This window comes from Schistocerca cancellata, chromosome 4 (assembly GCF_023864275.1).
Source record: "Schistocerca cancellata isolate TAMUIC-IGC-003103 chromosome 4, iqSchCanc2.1, whole genome shotgun sequence".
Classification (NCBI taxonomy): Eukaryota; Metazoa; Arthropoda; class Insecta; order Orthoptera; family Acrididae; genus Schistocerca; species Schistocerca cancellata.
In genome coordinates, this window is record NC_064629.1 from 722,312,265 (window position 1) to 722,332,066 (window position 19,802).

Here is a 19,802-nt window from a genome sequence, read left to right on the forward strand (position 1 = left end):
TTACTTCCTTTATTTTTGCAAATTTATGATTTGTCCGTTCGTTCATTGACGTCTCTGTTCACAGTAATAAGTTTAGTGTCTGTGTTTTGCGACCGCACCGCAAAACCGTGCCATTAGTAGACGAAAGGGTGTGCCTCTCCAATGGGAACCGAAAACATTTGATCGCAAGGTCATAGGTCAACAGATTCCTCCACAGGAAAACACGTCTGATATATTCTATACGACACTGGTGACGGCATGTGCGTCACATGACAGGAATATGTTGTCGACCCACCTAACTTGTACACTTGGCGAATGGGTAAAAGGATTCTTCTACCTTGCCCGATTTAGGTTTTCTTGTGGATGTGATAATCACTCCCAAAAAGTAATGAAAACATAAGAATTTGTCACATAAACTGAAAAATTAAACTTTTCATTCGAGGGAAGACTTGAACCAAGGACCTCCCATTCCGCAGCTGCTCACGCTAACCACGGGACCACTGCGCTCCTGAGCGCACAACTTGCTTCATGTGTCCTATCTTCCACATGGACTACTCAATTTGTATATATAGCTTATTTTTTCATAGTTCCACACAACTTCTTCTGTTTTCTCGATTGATCTGTATTCAGTTTTTCAAGGCCTATCCACTGTGCCAACTTATAACTAAATCTGAGGGGGGTGCGATGGGGAGGTTCCCTTGTAAGTGAGCCTAAGGCAATGTCCTACGTGAGCGACAGCGAGCGACGTCTGGATATGCGACACTCCAGCGACAAGCAGCAGCGTCGAGCGACAACCTTAGGTGTCCTGCGTGTGAGAGACCGTGTCGCACTACAAGATGGCTGCTTAGAGACAACCAGCTGTTTCTATAAAACGGTGTCCTTAATCCATAGAATACTGTAGCTGGACAGTAAGGCTACAGAATTAGGTTTACTTAAGAAAATAAAGCGAAAAGGAATGCTGTGCATGAAATTTACAAAGGGAGGAATCTCCATGAGTATCGTCAACTACGAAATCGCCAGACAAATTCTTCGAATACACGTGAATGAGCAGAGGAGCATTAGACTATCTCATCAATAAATTAAATACGAATGTTTTTTTACATGATCAAGAACTTTTAACAGCCAATAAATGTGAAGGAATGACTATTACATGACTAACTACACTAAATACGAACATAAGCACACACACTGACTTCAGTGAATAATAGCTAGCTGTGGTGTAGAGGTGGCGTGTTCACTTCGAAATTATGTGTGTGGATAAAGATCTGGGTTCGATTCCGGGCTGTTCTTATAATTTCACTGATGTTACGATTCTGTATACTAAGTTTTATGTATACTGTTAACACTGCAACGCTAAGTGTATTTTTAAGGTATTGCCAAAGAACTTGATCTTCACACCTATCCCAGTGTATCAAACACATTTAATTCCTAATAATGAACCATGAAATTTTACAGATATTTGATGTTGCAAACGTAATTCATCAGCGGTCAGTGTTAAGGCCTAGCGTTTCAATTGCTCTACGTAGTCTGTAAAAGTAAGGCTTCCAAAATTTAAAAAAAAAAGTCAAATGTTTTGTGTAATGATTTGTCTAAAAGCATAAAATAAAAATATTATGGAAACGTTTGGTGCACCTCATTTTCTATACATGATTTCGAGCATCATTCAAAGGCATGTAGAACGTTTCTCTGATCTATTTATTTCTTTTACACAAATTATTTCATAAAATATTTGATTTCTTCCATTTTTGAATTTCAAGTTTTATTCAGAAAGCATGATCTTACTGACCCCATGTTTGCCGTCCTAACGTACTTGATTCGAAGGAAGCCTTTTTGTTATTTAAATACCGCACCAATGTATCTTTTTATGTGCAAAATAGCTAGGTCTTGATCAGATGAAATTTTTGACACCTCATTTACAGCAGCTTTTCGTGAAATATTTCAATTTTTCCTCAGTTTATTAATTAAGTTTTCGTTCATTACCTTGATTACTTTCAAGCACTTAAATATTTTCATGCCAAACTAGACCTCTTGCTGGTCACTTTGATACCCCATTTACCTGTTTCTCTCCCTTTGTTTGGCTATGAAAATTTGGATGAAACCTCATGGTGTAAGTTATAGGGAGTCCTGTTTTCGCTCTGCTCATGCGTTTACAAAAACGTATAGAGTGTTAATCATACGATAAAATAGTCCTTTCTGCGTGCTGTCATTTCCAAAAATCGACGTTCCGATACCTTGAACCATTTCTGAGATACGACGATTTTTACGACCACCTGATTCCTGAAGAGCAGGAAAGGTTCGGACGCGCCGCGCGTGACCCGTCCGCGGAAATAATAACCAATATCTCAAGAATGAAGAGAGATATAATTCAGGTCTCAACTTTAAATACAACTGAGATATATTGGTTACATTTCATACGCAATAATGTATGGCCTTAAATGAACTATACGGAAAGTCTGCACAATGTGATTTTACTTCTGCAAATTCTTAAAAATTTTGTGCAGCACAGTAACTATGACGACGAATAACGAAAATAAATTCTGACCTTTATCCTTTAAGGATATCAGGCTATAGGTTGCGGAAGAATCAGTTTTTTTCACCGAATAGTTTTCTTAAAATCGGATGTTAAGTAGTTCATAACTGTCATCGCGTCTGCTCCACTGCTTTGCAAAGACACGTGGCTGTCGCTCTGTGTCACGTGTGCTGCAGCGACAAGATTCAAATACGTTTGAATTCAAACGTCGCTAGTTGCAGTGGGAGACAGGCAGCGACACAGATGTCGCTCACGTAGAACACTTCCCTAAGTACACCTGCAGTTGTGTTTCATCGCCTGAAGCTGTCGCGCGCTGTCACTCGCTTCTGTCGCTCATGTAGGACATGAGCTAAGGCAGTAACGATCAGTGAGACATTTATGTTTCAAGCTGACGTTGTACGTAAACACGGCTAAATGTGAAGACTTAACAGAGTTGCAGAAAGGAGCAATCGTGTTTGGCCGTGTCAATGACTATACGGTGTGTGAAGTTGGTGAATTTGTTGGTCTTTCGCGGCAGACTACAAGCAGTGGTGTAGCACCCGTGACCCCGTAACGCGTCAGTATTGTGGTCGGAAAAAGATCTTGACTGAGATGAGCGGAGACGTGTTTCACGGCTTGTGAATCAAAATCGCTCCCAAACCCAACAGGAATCGCTGCAGTCAGTGAATGAAGGTCCATTCCCACCTATTAACGCGACAACATTACGACGGGAACAGCGTGCAATGAACTTTTGGAGTCGACCACATCGCAAGGGGCCATTGCTCACACTGGCATATGAAGCTACGCGTCTTAAATGGGATGGAAATCATCTAATGTGAGCAATATCTGACTTGCGGAACGTAATGTAGTCTGACAAATCACGTTTTTGCCTATATTCAAATAACGCACGTCGTCGACTGCACAGAACGCCAAATCAAGCATTTCATCCTGAATGTGTGCAAGGTCAGGTTCAAGTCAGAGGTGGATCTGTAATATTTTGGGGGTGTTTTTCTTATCATGAATTAGACCCAATCCCTAAGGTGACTGCTAACATGAAGCAGCATGTTTATGTAAGCATTGTGAATGATAGGATGTTACCTTTCAGTCGCAACATTTGCATTATCGATATGCTATAGACACCCCTATTTTTTAAGACAGCAACAATGGAGTTCATTGGGCTGGAAGAATGTGTAACTGGTTTTCTGAACACTGAACACAGAACATCTTTACTGACCTGTAAAATCACCTTACTTGAACCCCATAGAGAATCTGCATGACATGTTGGAACAACCGTTAAAACGCCGGCATCAGTATCTCCACCATTTGGTGGAACTGGGTTATCAAATCCTCGGCGAGTGGCTTAACCTGGACGTGATGTACCTGCATAACCTTATGGACTCGTTTCCTAAGCGAATTCGGGCGGTTATCAAGTCCACGTGCGGCATTACGTGGAATTAAATGGTGTTTGTTATGATTTCTGTAGGGGTGACTAATTTTTTGTCTGGTGAGCTTGTCTACCAGGAGGATAATTGTCTGTGTCGCAAGACCAGAATCGTGCTACAGCAGTTTGAGGAGTATGATTGTAAACTCAGTTTGGTACCTTGGCCACCAAATTCACCTGATTTGAACCTTATGGGACACATCTGGGTCGCAACCAGGCGCAGCTTCGCGTCCGCAAACCATCGGTCCGTGAATTACGGGAACTGTATGACCTGTACGTAGAAATCTAGAGCCGTATACCTCTGGAACCCTACCAAGGACTTATTGAATCAATGTCGCACAGAATCCCTGCTGTATTGTGTTCCAAATGTAAACCAGTACGCTACTAAGCAGATGGTCATACTGCTTTGGGTCGTTGGTATATGTCATAGAGTATGTGTTCCTATGGAGTGAGCATAGTCTACTGCGCCTGTTATCAACAGCATACCGAGATAGTCACGTGATTTTGGGACTACACTGTTTGTCTACAGTTTGCGGTAATGGCGAAATTTGAATACTGCACGTATTCGCCTTGTTTTATATACGTTTCTGCACGTTTGAGTTTTAGTAACAGCTATGGTCCAGTATTGTCTTTGCCACAAATGTAAAGAGAAGTATGTGAAAGGAGGATCTGTTATTTTTCATAGGTATGTACAATAAATATGTGTAATTGTAAATGTCATGCTGATACGAGGCACTTTCATGTTGAAAAATATCGGGACATGACATTACAAAGTGTTGCACTGTAGGGATAAATTCTGCTATTTATGGCCATGTATTTACAAGAGAAGTACCAGATAAATTTGCAAGTGTGTTTGAGTAAAATGCCAGACATACATGGTAGTCTGATTAATTTCCTCCAGTTTATGCAGGTTCTCACACCCTTGTGTGTATCTAAGTATTTCCGCGTGAGACAGTTTCGTATGCAGTGTCTTTGTAACGTAATTAATTAGAACAATTTCGACAATGTGAATGAGTGCAATAGAAGACTATTGTTAGCTGCCACTTCTTCTATTAGTCAAAAATTCAAGCATTGATGCTGTATTTTTTATTTTTTTTGTGGAAGTGTATGGAAATGGAAATGAGCGTTTGTCGTCTTTGGCCTGGATGCCCCTTATGGGGTAGGTCCGGCCGCCTTGGTGCAGTTCTTATTATATTCGACGCCACATTGGGCGACCTGCGGGCCAGATGGGGATGAAATGATGATTAAGACAACACAACACCCAGTCCCTGAGCGGAGAAAAATTCCCAACACAGCCGGGAATCGAAACCGGGCCCGTAGGACGGCAATCCGTCACGCTGACCACTCAGCTATCGGGGCGGATTGTGAAGCGTATGATTTTACTTTTCTGATGGGAAGGCGAAAAAAGTTACAGATATATTACTTGTCTACAGAAATGAGAAGGGTAAATAAAGAAGAATAGAAAATAATAATGGACAAGCAGGTGATGCAAATCGCTTACCTTATTTACCGTAACAATTTCGATAGTTCCAGATGCGTTGTTTTTTCGTGACACTTTGGCGTCGTCTACAGTGTCCTTGTAACGGAATTAATTAGAACAGTGAATCGACAATATGAATAATCGCAATACAAAACGTAAAAAAATTGTTGTCTGTCACTTCTTATCCCATTAAAAACGTCAATGAAGTGGAATATCTGAGCTATGATCTTGATGCGATAAAGCACAATGCCATCGCTCTTAAAATCTTTGAGGCAGCTTCAGTTCCTGGTATCAGTTTAATAAGCTCTCTGACAAATGCGTATACAAAGTTTCGCGGTACCTCTGAAGGTGATCTATCTGTAGCAGCGAAGTAACAATGCCCATAATACGCTAAGCGCTATACGGCCTAAAATACACGTGACTTGAGCTGCAGGAGAATTCGCGGACAGAACTCTCGTTATGCGCATCTGAATGCTCACTCTACTGACATTTATGCTCTGTGATATAGGTCGGTGTTCGTACTCCATAACTGGCCATTACATTAATCACTCCATGAAGACGGGACACAACTTCAAATTGGCATGAAGTGTACTCTTTGCTTGGATATGCAAATGATTAGCGTTTCAGCACAACCATACACAGTACGTAGGGTAACATTTTGTATACAGGCTAATTTTGCTAAATGAGGACGAACTCCAGGAAACGGCCCCTGTTAGGACAAGGACCGATAAAGGTCATTTGGACATAGGACTGGAAATACGTTCGAAGGGAAGTACACACATTTGAGGATAAACGATCTTTGACAGTGTGCTCGATATCAGCACCAGACAGCATGGTATAGGCCAGACGACCGTGTGGAACATTCTCCACGACAACAGCCACTAACAGTATCAACCAAAGCGGTAGTTCTGGTTGAAAATTTAAAAAACTGATTTTTTATTTTTAAGCTTAAAAATGTTCTTTAGGATTTCTATTTTATTGTAGTGTTCATCCAAAGTTCGCCAGTTGCAAGGCAATCTGTGAAGAGGTGTCTCCGAAAACCATTCACAATGGGAAAAACAAATAGTAGACATGTAATTTCAACGACGGTTCAACAGCCACTATGGAAATTACGAATGTGCCTGAACTTAAGATCGAACCAACCTGTAACAATTTCTGCACAAAATCGGACAAAAAGCGAATCTATCGGGCAGAGCAATGGATAACAAAAGTTGCCAAAGAGGCCCGCTGGTCCACCGTAGCCACGGAGAAGGTGGAGCAGGGCCTCTATTTGGATCTGGGAAAATTGCTGTATGGTCCAGAGATCGCTGACTGGAGGTGTGTTTAACATAACTACAAGAAATACAATCCAAAATTTTAAACACGTATCTCTCGAAACCATATTTTTCAGATTGGCGGTAAACATAATTTGAAACGGTACATAAGATTTTGATCGGACTTTGATGCCGGCATTCTAAACTGAATTCTTTGTCAGAGTACGTACCCGTTTTGCAATATCTTCAAGAGCCTGTTTTCGGTGCACACTCGTGTGTCAATATTCTGGGCGAGAAAATGTAGCATTTGCTTCAACACGTGACCATTTTGTTAGAACTTAATATTTTTCAATTATCCTACGTATGTTGGTAGAAAACATATTGAAAATGACTTATGTAAAATTAGTTTGTTACAGGTACAGTAGGAGGGCTTCGAGAATTCCCGTCGATGACAAATGTTCAGACTGCAAAGGGTTCTTCCACCTGGTGCAGCGGTTACAGAGAGCGTACCCCCAAATAACCTAAAAACTTAATCGTGTATTCGTAGAACTAGAAGTGACGGCACGCGCATCAAGCTCTGTCGTTACTCGTGATCTTGACAATTGCTTCTGCTGGGGTAGCGAGAAATTCGAGTATGAACAACACACTCGGTCGTAGCGGAAACGGCTAATATAGTGAAGGAACTGCAATTAAAACTCCAAGCTTCGTAAATACAACTTAGTGAATATATTATTTCTTTCTTATAATGTTTTCATCTCTGCATTTTCTTCCCATCTTACTCACAAACAGCGTTGCATCAGAAAGCAGCCACGCTTTTCATTCGATGGGCATGTGCCTTGAAGCAAAATTTTTGTGTACTGTAGTCACACTCAGTTTACGAAGTTATTTTATGACTGTTTGCCGCGCAGGATTAGCCGAGCGGTCTATGGCGCTGCTGTCATGGACTGTGCGGCTGGTCCCATCGGAGGTTAGAGTCCTCCCTCGGGCATGGGTATTTGTGTTTGTCCTTAGGATAATTTAGGTTAAGTAGTGTGTAAGCTTAGGGACTGTCGACCTTAGCAGTTAAGTCCCATAAGATTTCACATACATTTGAACATTTTTATGACTGTTTATGGGATATTCTTCAAGTCTGTGGCATTTGAGTAACGCTTCGTATCCTGCTGTTCTGCACTTAACGCCTCACAAGACTAAAATTATTGGTTTCAGCCACCATCTGAAATTAAAAATAGTGTTGTTGTATATTCGTTTTGTCGAATAGAGCTCCCTATCTCGTTCTGTTACCATTTCAAAATAATAATGCAAGTTTTCCTAAACGAGAAATCAGCAACACAAAAGCGTAGACGACAATATTGTGTTGATTCTTCCCATAATGGTCCAAGTCGAAAGTTGGACAGTTTCATCGGTAAATAAGAATTGTTATTCAAATTATCGATGAAATCGAAGGAAAGCTTTATCTAAAAACTGTTATCAAATTTTATTTTGCCCTTGAGTTCATCTTTTAGAATTTATTTAACACAATGTCTGACAATATGCTCGCTCCTTTGTCCGTATTTGAACTTTTTAGCTTTATATGGAATCGAGATAACTTAATGAAGATAATGAGTCAAAGAAATCCACCAGTTTTTATTATTTTAGCATGTTACTGTTCAGAAACAATAATAATTCTGAAATAAACTAATGTACTCTCATTTCAGATGGTTGTAAGAGTCAACGGAAAATCTCCAGGAAAATCCAACAACATTGGTTTGGGCACCTCGTTCACCGGACATTAAAAAATTAAACAACTAGCAACTTGAAATTATCGCAGCTGGAACTACCCCTGCTTATTCCGAGTCTATTCAGTAGAAAGTACGTCTCCTCAGTTAACTTTCTCAAAACGTCCTCCGTCGAGCGTAGCATTATGACAACAGTCGATTGTCAACGATCTCACGAGCAGTACACGCACAGTGGGACGTCGATGGCTTGCTGCACCAGATGTCTGTCCCACTGCACGTCATGGTTGCGAGTATGCGACGAGCTTACGAGTGAGTCTGAAGGCTAAGACAACTAGCTCCACTTTCAATTGCACTATTTGATGCTGTGCGGCTGGTCCCGGCGGAGGTTAGAGTCCTCCCTCGGGCATGGGTGTGTGTGTGTTTGTCCTTAGGATAGTTTAGGTTAAGTAGTGTGTAAGCTTAGGGACTGATGATCTTAGCAGTTAAGTCCCATAAGATTTCACACACATTTGAACATTTGAACTATTTGATGATGTCTTGAACTCTGCTGGAGGAACTTAGAATAAGGATTCTGGCATCATATCGACTCAGCGACAGCCTGAAGAATCAGGAGACGTACCAGCCCAGCCATCGTACGTGAGAGAGTCCGCTTTACTCGCTAGTGCCTGGACCTGACCAACAAAGCACTTTACAACTTATATCTACAGCTGGCCAAACAGTTCAGTTCTTGGACGTGGGACTGGATTGATTGTGTCACATTGGTCATAGCAGATTCTGCCACCGGACACCAGACATCGAAATTCGATTGTATACCTGAGAGGCAACCTCATGATATTCTTTGAAAGACTATCATCAATATCACGGACAAGCAGCTGAATGAGGGTGCGATGCCAGCTCTTAAGAAAGCACTGAATTTTGCACCCGCTACTAAATCCGCACCTGTCACGAAAAATAATCAATTCAGTTAAATAGGCAGCAGCACGACTTCTTCCTGAAACAGCAAAAGAAGTATGTCACGAAACCTGTCGTGCTCTCACGCAAACAAAATCTATGAAACCGAACATCTCTAGCAGGGGAAGGATAGCCATAAGGGAACTAAGAGAATATCCTGACACTGTGATCTTACCAGCCGATTAGGGCAACGAAACTGTGGTCCTGTCTCATCAGAAGTACATGGAGAAAATGCGGGGCCTGTTAGAAGACAGTGTATATCGGAAGATCGACACTGTCGCTGTCAAGAGGGTGGAGAGGAAGACCATGGCGCTTCTCAAAGAATCCGGCTTGCCAAACGAGGTTATTAGGAAGCTAAGCAAAAAGCATTAGTTCCACCAAAACTTTGTGGACTATCGAAGGCTCACAAGGATAGGGTTCCCTTACGTCCCATTGTCAGCAACACTGGTGCTCCGACATACTCACGTTCTAAGAATCCAAAGGATTTGCTTGGCCATTACGTCGGGAAGTGCTCACATCACACTCGCAACTCACTGGATTTTGTTGGACGCCATAACAACTTCAAGCTTAAAGATACGGACGTCCTTGAGACTTTCGACGTCGTTTCCCGTTTTACCAGAGAGCCTTTACAAGACTGATTAGAACTTATTGGTCAGAAATTTGACGCAGAGACAACCAACCTTTTTAGGGACGTCTTGACGTCGACATACTTTCTTTTCGACGGTGTCCACTACGAGCAAACGGGAGGAGTAGCCAAGGGGAGTCCTCGTTCACCAGTTTTCGCCAACATGTACATGGAATTTTTCATGGCGAAAGCCCTGGAATCAGCACAGACGAAACCTACCTGTTTCTTCCGGTATGCATATCACACTTTCGTCACATGGCCACATGGAAGAGACAAGCTGAATTACTGCCTTACACACCTCAGTTCCACACACCAGAATATAAAATTCACCATGGAAGTCGAGGTGGAGGGAGTGCTCCCCTTTCTGGATGTCCTGGTTAGAAGAGAGGACGGCAATTTGGGCCACAGCGTGTACCGGAAGAAGACGCGCACCAACCTGTACTTACATGCTGACAGCTGCCCCCGCCCTTCTCAGAAGAATGACGTGCTCAAACATTAGTACATAGGCTAGCTATATCTCTGACAACTAAAGTATCAACGAAGAACTTGAACATCTGAGGGTAGTTTTCCGGAAGAATGGCTACAGAGAGTGGCAAATTCGGAGCGGTCTATGTCCTACACCCTGTGTTCAACCGGAGGAATTAGAAGAAGATTCTTAGGAGGACGCGCCCATTGCATTAATTCCTTTTTGTGTCGCGTTATCCGGCAAGATAGGACGATTTCTTCGATAACACCAAGCGAAGACGGTCGTCCTCTCACCAGCCAAAACACAGGCGCTACTTAGTAGTGTGATAGACGACCCTGAACTACGGAAATCCGGAGTCAATAAGATACCCTGACAATGTGGTAAGACTTACATAGGTCAGACGGTGTGTACTGTCGAAGATCGTTACCGAGAACACCAGCACCATACCAGATTGTAGCAGCGTAACAAGTCGGCAGTCACAGAACATTGCCTGACGGCATTGCATGGAATGGACTGTAACCACACCATGGTTGTGACACAGACGTCCAAATTCCGGGACTGTGTCATTAAAAGGAGGAGGAGATTAGTGTTTAACGTCCCGTCGACAACGAGGTCATTAGAGACGGAGCGCAAGCTCGGGTGAGGGAAGGATGGGGAAGGAAATCGGCCGTGCCCTTTCAAAGGAACCATCTCGTCATTTGCCTGAAGCGATTTAGGGAAATCGCGGAAAACCTAAATCAGGATGGACGGAGACGGGATTGAACCGTCGTCCTCCCGAATGCGAGTCCAGTGTGCTAACCACTGCGCCACCTCGCTCGGTGTGTCATTAAAAAGATTCGTTTAAGGGGACCGCTGATAAATTGTGATAGCGGGCACGTACTTAGCAGGGCATCGGACTCCGCTATTAGAGTCGTCTCTACATCTACATCCACACTCCGCAAGCCACCTGACGGTGTGTGGCGGAGGGTACTTTGAGTACCTCTATCGGTTCTCCCTTCCATTCCAGTCTCTTATTGTTCGTGGAAAGAAAGATTGTCGGTATACCTCTGTGTGGGCTCTAATCTCTCTGATTTTATCCTCATGGTCTCTTCACAAGATATATGTAGGAGGGAGCAATATGCTGCTTGATTCCTCGGTGAAGGTATGTTCTCGAAACTTCAACAAAAGCCCGTACCGAGCTACTGAGCGTCTCTCTTGCAGAGTCTTCCACTGGAGTTTATCCATCATCTCCGTAACGCTTTCACGATTACTAAATGATCCTGTAACGAAGCGCGCTGCTCTCCGTTGGATCTACTCGATCTCTTCTATCAACCCCATCTGGTACGGATTTCACACCGGTGAACAGTATTCAAGCAGTGGGCGAAAAAGTGTACTTTAACCCACTTTGTTTTCGGATTGCATTTCCTTAGGATTCTTCCAATGAATCTGTCTGGCATCTGCATTACCGACGATTAATTTTATGTGGTCATTCAATTTTAAATCACTCCTAATGCCTACTCCCAGATAATTTATGAAATTAACTGCTTCCAATTGCTGACCTGCTATATTGTAGCTAAATGATAAATGATCTTTCTTTCTATGTATTCGCAGCACATTACACTTGTCTACATTGAGATTCAATTGCCATTCCCTGCACCATGCGTCAATTCGCTGCAGATCCTCCTGCATTTCAGTACAATTTTCCATTGTTACAACCTTTCGATATACCACAGCATCCTCCGAAAAAAGCCTCAGTGAACTTCCGATGTCACCCACAAGGTCATTTATGTATATTGTGAATAGCAACTGTCCTACGACACTCCCATGCGGCACACCTGAAATCACTCTATTTCGGAAGACTTCACTCCATCGAGAATGACATGCTGCGTTCTGTTATCTAGGAACTTTTCAATCCAATCACACAATTGGTCTGATAGTCCATATGCTCTTACTTTGTTCATTAAACGACTGTGGGGAACTGTATCAAACGCCTTGCGAAAGTCAAGAAACGCTGCATCTACCTGGGAACTCGTGTCTATGGCCCTCTGGGTCTCGTGGACGAATAGCGCGAGCTGGGTTTCACACGATCGTCTTTTTCGAAACCCATGCTGATTCCTACAGAGTAGATTTATAGTCTCCAGAAAAGAAGAGGAATAAGATACTAGACAACGAACTGAGTTCGGGGGCAGGCGGAGGAAAAGCAGAGGTCCCACCAGCACACGCACCTGGGCGCGAACCTAGGACTGAACACTGGGTCGGCGGGAGTAGTGGGGCTAGGGATGCTGGCCGCGGACGGCCGATGGAGCGGACGATCAGAGGGAGCGGGGGAGGAGATCAAAGCGCGGCGCCGGTCCCCATCAGTCAGTTCATCAGCGCACCTGATGATGGCCACGTGCTCGTCTGCCGAAATATTGTGCCCGTAGGACACCTACGTCGGGCAGTTCACCCTTAACCTATTTCGACATTAATTACGCCGGGAGAAGCTGAAGAATTAAAAATATCTTCATTATCCAACATAGTGGATGGCGAGAACGCTGCCACATGTAGTAATAGCAGTAAATAAAATATCACCAGGCTGCAGTTATAGTGCTACAAGTCTTATTGCACGATCGGTTTCGGGAATTCACGTATCTACACCGTAACTGCGGCATGAGGCTGGTTTATTTATTGTGATATATAAGTCTTGCAAGCGAATCACCTTGAGAATGATTGCAAGGTTGTCTGCCGAAATATCGGAACAAAAACTAATAATATCCCGGAGGCACTACCGAAAGATGATGTCTTTTTAAGAGACAGTCTTCTCTCTTTCGCCAACCCTGTGGTCGACCGGTTCTAGGCGCATCAGTCTGGAACCGCGCGACCTCTACGTTCGCAGGTTCGAATCCTGCCTCGGACAGGGATGTGTGTGATGTCCTTAGGTTAGTTAGGTTTAAGTAGTTCTGAGTTCTAGGGGACTGATGACCTCAGATGTTAAGTCCCACAGTGCTCAGAGCCATTTGAAACATTTCACTCCTTCAGATCTGATCATGTAAGTGTAAAAAAGTTGTGGAATGTTTTCAAAGAGATAGTATCGACAGCAATTGAGAGAGATATACCACATAAATTAATAAGTGATGGTACTGATTCCCCATGGTACACAAAACCTGTCAGATCGTTGTTGCAGAAGCAACGAAAAAAGCATGCCAAATTTAAAAGAACGCAAAATCCCCAAGATTGGCAAACTTTTACAGAAGTTCGAAATATAGCGCGTACTTCAATGCGAGATGGTTTTAATAATTTCAACAACGAAATTCTGTCTCGAAATCTGGCAGAAAACCCAAAGAGATTCTGGTCATACATAAAGCACACCAGTGGCAAGACGCGATCATTACCTTCACTGCGCGATAACAACGGCGAAGTCACTGATGACAGTGCCACTAAAGCAGAGTTATTAAACACGGTTTTCCGAAACTCCTTCACCAAAGAAGAAGAAGAAGAAGTAAATATTCCTGAATTCCAATCCAGAACAACTGCCAAGATGAGAAACATAGAAGTAGATATGCTCGGTGTAACAAAGCAGCTTAAATCACTTAATAAAGGCAAGGCCTCCGGTCCAGATTGTATACCAGTCAGGTTCCTCTCAGAGTATGCTGATAAAATAGCTCCATATTTAGCAATTATATACAACCACTCGCTCACAGAAAGATCCGTACCTAAAGACTGGAAAATTGCTCAAGTCACACCAATACTCAAAAAGGGAAGTAGGTGTAATCCGCTGAATTACAGGCCTCTATCACTAACATCGATATGCAGTAGGGTTTTGGAATACATACTGTATTCGAAGATTATGAAGTACCTCGAAGAAAATATCGTTCTTGTGAAACACAGCTAGCTAGCTCTTTATACTCCTTTATAGTCATGAAGTAATAAGTGCTATCAACAGAGGATGTCAAGTTGATTCCATATTTTTAGATTTCCAGAAGGCTTTCGACACCGTTCCTCACAAGCGTCTTCTAAACAAACAGCGTGCCTACGGAGTGTCGCCTCAGTTGTGCGACTGGATTCGTGATTTCCTGTCAGAAAGGTCATAGTTCGTAGTAATAGACGGAAAGTCATCGAGTAAAACAGAAGTAACTTCCGCAAGGAAGTGTTATAGGCCCTCTATTGTTCCTGATCTATGTTAACGACATAGGAGACAATCTGAGTTACCGTCTTAGATTGTTTGCAGATGATGCTGTCATTTACCGTCTCGTAAAGTCATGTGATGATTGAAACGACTTGCAAAATGATTTAGATAAGATATCTGTATGGTGCTAAAAGTGGCAATTGACCCTGAATAGAGAAAAGTGTGAAGTTATTCACATGAGTACTAAAGGAAATGAACTAAATTTCGATTTCGCGATAACTCACACAAATCTGAAGACTGTAAATTCAGCTAATTGCTGAGGGATTACAATTACAAATAACCTAAATTGGAACGATCACATAGCTAATATTGTGGTTAAAGCAAACCAAAGACTGCGATTCATTGGCAGAACACTTAGAAGTTCTACTTAGTAGGTCTACTAAAGAGACTGCTTACACCACGCTTGTCCGCCCTATTCTGGAGTATTGCTGTGCGGTGTGGGACTGACGGATGCCATCGAAAAAGTACAAAGAAGGGCAGCTCGTTTTATTATTATCGCGAAATAGGGGAGATAGCGTCACAGACTTGATACGTGAATTGGAGTGGCAATCATTAAAACAAGGTCGTTTGTCGTTGTGACGTCATCTTCTCATGAAATTTCATTCACCAGTTTTCTCCTCTGATTGCGAAAATATTCTTTTGGCACCTACCTACATAGGAAGAAATGATCACCACGATAAAATAAGAGAAATAAGGGCTCTCACAGAAACATTTAAGTGTCCGGTTTTCCCGCGTGCCGTTCGAGAGTGGAACGGTAGAGAGACAGCTTGAAGGTGGTTCATTGAACCCTCTGCCAGGCACTTTATTGTGAATAGCAGAGTAATCACGTAGATATAGATGTAGATGCGAATAAGGATTCTAGGTATCAGTGCAGGAATGACGGTCCATTCTTTCTCAAGGGCCGAAACCAGAGAAGTTGAGTGATGTTGGACGCTGGGGTCTGCAGAAAAGTTGACGTTCTAACTCATCCCAATGGTATGCATTTAGATTCAGGTCGAGATGCCGGTCAGATCAGTCCGTTTCAGAAATTTTATTGTCCACAAATGATTCTCACAGACGCTGCTTTATGACAGAGTGCATTGTCATGCTGAAAGCAGTCATCGTGTCCGAACTATTCCCCTACAAAACACAGTACACAACTTTATACAGCGTGTTCATATTCTTCAGCATTTAAGTTTTCTTAAACGCAATAAGAAGAATACACCCTAACTCCGAGAAACACCTCTACATCGTAACACAACTGCCTCTGTAGTTTACTGTGGCCACTACACATGATGGTAGGTAAAGTTCTCCAAGCGTGCGCCAAATCCTACACCTCCGATCGCATTGTCACAGCGAATAGCTTGATTCATACAACGAAATCATTCGTTACACGTAACTTACTGTCCAAGAGCATCGCTCTTCACACGACTTCAAGAGCCACTTAGCTTTGACTACAGAAACACGTGGCTTACGAGGAGCTGCTCGACCCATTTTTTGTAACTCCCTAAGGATAGTCATTGTCCTAGCTGGATTGCTGGTGGCGCTTTGGAAAACACGACTGATTCCTTCCACTAATCTTATAGAATTTTTACAACCACACTCTTCTATACTCGACGGTCCCTGTCCGTCAGTACACGATGTCTGTCTGATTTTGTTTAGCTGAGGTTGCCCTTCGCGTTTCCCCGTCACCAGCACATCGCCAACAGTTCAAAATGGTTCAAATGGGTCTGAACACTATGGGACTTAACTTCTGAGGTCATCAGTCACCTAGAACTTAGATCTACTTAAACCTAACTAACCTAAGGACATCACACACATCCCTGCCTGAGGCAGGATTCGAACCTGCGACCGTAGCGGTCGCGCTTCCAGATTGTAGCGCCTAGAACCGCTCGGCCACGCCAGCCGGCCCTGGCCAACAGTCGACTTGGACAGCTTTGGAATGGTTGACATGTCCCTGATGGCTTTGTCAGTCAGGTGAGATCCAGAGTGACTAGACCACATTCGAAGTCACTGACCTTCTGGATCACAGGGTCCAAGGTTCGATTCCTGGCCAGGTTGCGGATTTTCTCTACCCAGGGACTAGGTGTTTGTGCTGTCCTCATCATTTCATCATCATCATCATCATCATCGTCATCATCATCGTCATCATCATCGTTCGTGACAGTGGCAAGATTGGACTGCGTAAAAATTGGACTATGTAAAAATTGGGACTTTGTACGGGCGCTAATGACCGCGCAGTTGAGCGCCCCACAAACCAATCATCATCATCATCATCATCATCATCAAAGTCACTGAGGCCTACTGACCGACCCATTCTGCTGTTACTGCTTTTCTGCTCAAAACCCAATACTCCCCACCTCTCGTGACGTATAGTGGGTACTTCCGCATTACTGAGGGAAGGCCGTATACTTTTGATCAGTGTATACAGTACATGCACTATAAGTGAAACATCATTGTGTGCTATCTTGCTGGTGTTGCAACCTGAATGGGTAGCAGCCCCTGCGCGACGTACCTTGCAGCGCAGGGCGAGCAGCGGGAAAGCGACGAGCAGGTCCCCGACGCCGTGCGCGCGCCACGACGTGAGCGGCGGCGTCAGCAGCAGGTGCAGGTGGTGGCGCCGCAGGTGCGTCACGTGCTTCACCTCCTCCGCCAGGTCCTCCAACAGGCTCGCCGCTGCCACCACACCACACACTACACTCAGTTTGCGCGCCACGCTGCATTCTCGTGTTACAGGAGCGGGGCTTGTTTCCTCGTGTCTTACGGAGGCGGCATAAATAAGCTCACTGGACAAAATATTAGTTACCCCTTTGAAAGAGCTCACTGGTTCCATTTGGAGCGCCGTAGACGGTGTGGAATTGGTACCAGGCGGTCACGGGACTACCCCCGCCGACGTCAGTCATGACAGCGAAGAGGTGTGTATTTGCTAGTCGACTGTATAGAATCATTGCAAATATACAGGTCGACGTACAGACGTGACAGGATTTACGAGGGGCGTTAAATAAGTAATGCAACACATTTTTTTCTCGGTCATTTTCGGTTGAAAATTGTGGAATTTGTTGTGGGACATGCAGTGAACAAAAGCACGGTGAGTCGTTGGGCGAGGCGTCTGTCACCATCGCAAGTGCCGACACACTCGTTCACTGTTGGTTTTCTCGCCGACTAACAGCGGACCATAAGGAGCAACGGAGGACCATCTGTGAGCAATTGCTTGCAAGTTACAAGGCTGACCGTGAAAATTTTTGTCGGAAGTCTTTACAGGCGATGAAACGTGGGTTCATCACTTAGAACCGGAAACAGAACGGCAATTCATGGAGTGACGTCACACCTCTGAAGAAAAAGTTAGAATAAGCACACTCAGCCTGTCTTCTGGGAGCCTGAAGAGGTTATTCTGTTTGATGTCCTCCTTCATGATGCAATGAAATGTGTCGTGCAACCCTTGGGAAACTGAAAAAAAGACTTCAGTGTACCCGTCACCACAAAAATGCAAACTAGCTTATCCTTTTCCATGACAACGCAAGGGCTCATAACGCAAGGGCTCATACAAGCCTGAGAACACGAGAGGAGCTCACAAAACTTCACCCTCATCCACCCTACAGCCTGGATGTCGCACCTTCGAAGTTCCATCTGTTTGGCCCAATGAAGCATTACGTGGATGATGGGTAGGTTATTGCTGCAGCGATACGTTGACCCCGTCATCGACTAGCAGAATGGTGCCAAGCGGGTATACAGGGGGGCGTAAGGCGTTCGCACTGAACGTAGATTACGTTGAAAAATAAGGTTTTGTAGCCAAAAGACTGGGAAATAATATGGTGTATTGGAATTCTGAATAAAAGCAACCTGTTTTCAGAAACAAATTGTGTTGCATTACTTATTGAACACCTCTCGTAGAATGGAGCTATCGTCTTCGAAAGTGTCCATGACCACAGCCTGAATGAAATTTGTTGGTGTATCGGCGGGGTTTGTCCAACGCGCCTGCAGGCAGTTGTGTGTCTCTTGCAACCGTGCAACACGGTGTAAGAGCAGTTGTCGTAAAAAGCTAACCAAGAGGGAACGGAGGGGAGTGTGACGCCTTGTCAGTGACAATCGCTGCCAAACATGACAAGAATTGCTACCGTGAGTGACCGTATGACCATCTCAACCATTTTCCGAGTGAACTTTGTGAAGGGAACTGCATGCAGTGAAAATTTGGATAAAACTCAGAAAAAACATTTGTCATAGTAGCATATAATGCTGCAGCTCTTCAATGAGCCAATTAACACAGAAACTGCACATTAGCTAACTCGAGACGTATAGTGCGGTCCAGAAAGTTGAGATTTTGCCACTTTTCAAATGATGCAAGGCATCGGGTGCACCTGCTGCCCAAAGAGGCGTTCAATTCGTGCTGTGTGGCGTGTGCAGTTCAGGTTTGAGGTTGCTCTGTGATGTCTGGGGTTGTTTTTTTTTTGTCCGCCGCTCGTGGTCTCGCGGTAGCGTTTTCGCTTCCCGAGCACGGGGTCCCGGGTTCGATTCCCGGCGGGGTCAGGGATTTTCACCTGCCTCGAGATGACTGGGTGTTTGTGTTGTCCTCATCATTTCATCATCATCCAGGAAAGTGGCGAAATTGGACTGAGCAAAGGTTGGGAAATTGTACGGGCGCTGATAACCACGCAGTTGAGCGCCCCACAAACCAAACATCATCATCATCATCAATCTGGGGTTGTTTTTGAACGTGAAAATGAACCAGGTTGTTTACATCAACATTCTCGTTCACCAGGTGTTGCTTTTTCTTCTGCACGTTCATGATTAGTATGGTATGGACACTCCCGTATTTCAAGATGACCTCAGCCATGCTCACACGGCAGCACGTATGAGTTCCTGGTTTGAAGAGCACTGGGGCTTCCTATGGCACCTCGGTTGGTCTGTAAAATCTCCCGGTCTTAACAGCACAGAAAATATACTATTAGAACAGTGGATGAAAAGGAGCAATTCACTGGGTGGTTATAATTAAAGTGAGGCTACTCACAGCGGTCCAGTGTGAGCTGTAATTATCGTATGGCAGAGAAACTTGGTAGATATGCTGATGCGTTAAAGCGGAACCGATCTACGCTTGAAAGAAAAGTCAGTTCCAATTTTGGCCACCAGGTGCAAATTTGGAGCTGTGAATGAGAGAAATACTTATAGAAATGTTTCCATATGTAACAGATTAGGAATGGGACATGGGTAGAAAGGTCAGACAAGTGAGAACGCCGTAATGTTGATTTTGTTACTAACCGTCGCT

The 19,802-nt window shown here is 43.8% G+C and overlaps 1 protein-coding gene across 2 annotated transcripts in view; it reads right to left on the reverse strand.

Annotated features, from left to right (window-relative positions):
* Positions 1 to 19,802, reverse strand: part of LOC126183770 (uncharacterized) — a 675,939-nt gene that overhangs the window by 338,388 nt on the left and 317,749 nt on the right. The window contains exon 2 of one of the 2 annotated variants that reach the window (XM_049926003.1): positions 17,058 to 17,218. The exons of the other annotated variant lie outside the window; for it this stretch is intronic. Coding sequence (XP_049781960.1) covers positions 17,058 to 17,218 — 161 coding nt within the window. The remainder of the gene's footprint in view (positions 1 to 17,057; positions 17,219 to 19,802) is intronic. 2 annotated transcript variants of the gene reach the window in all.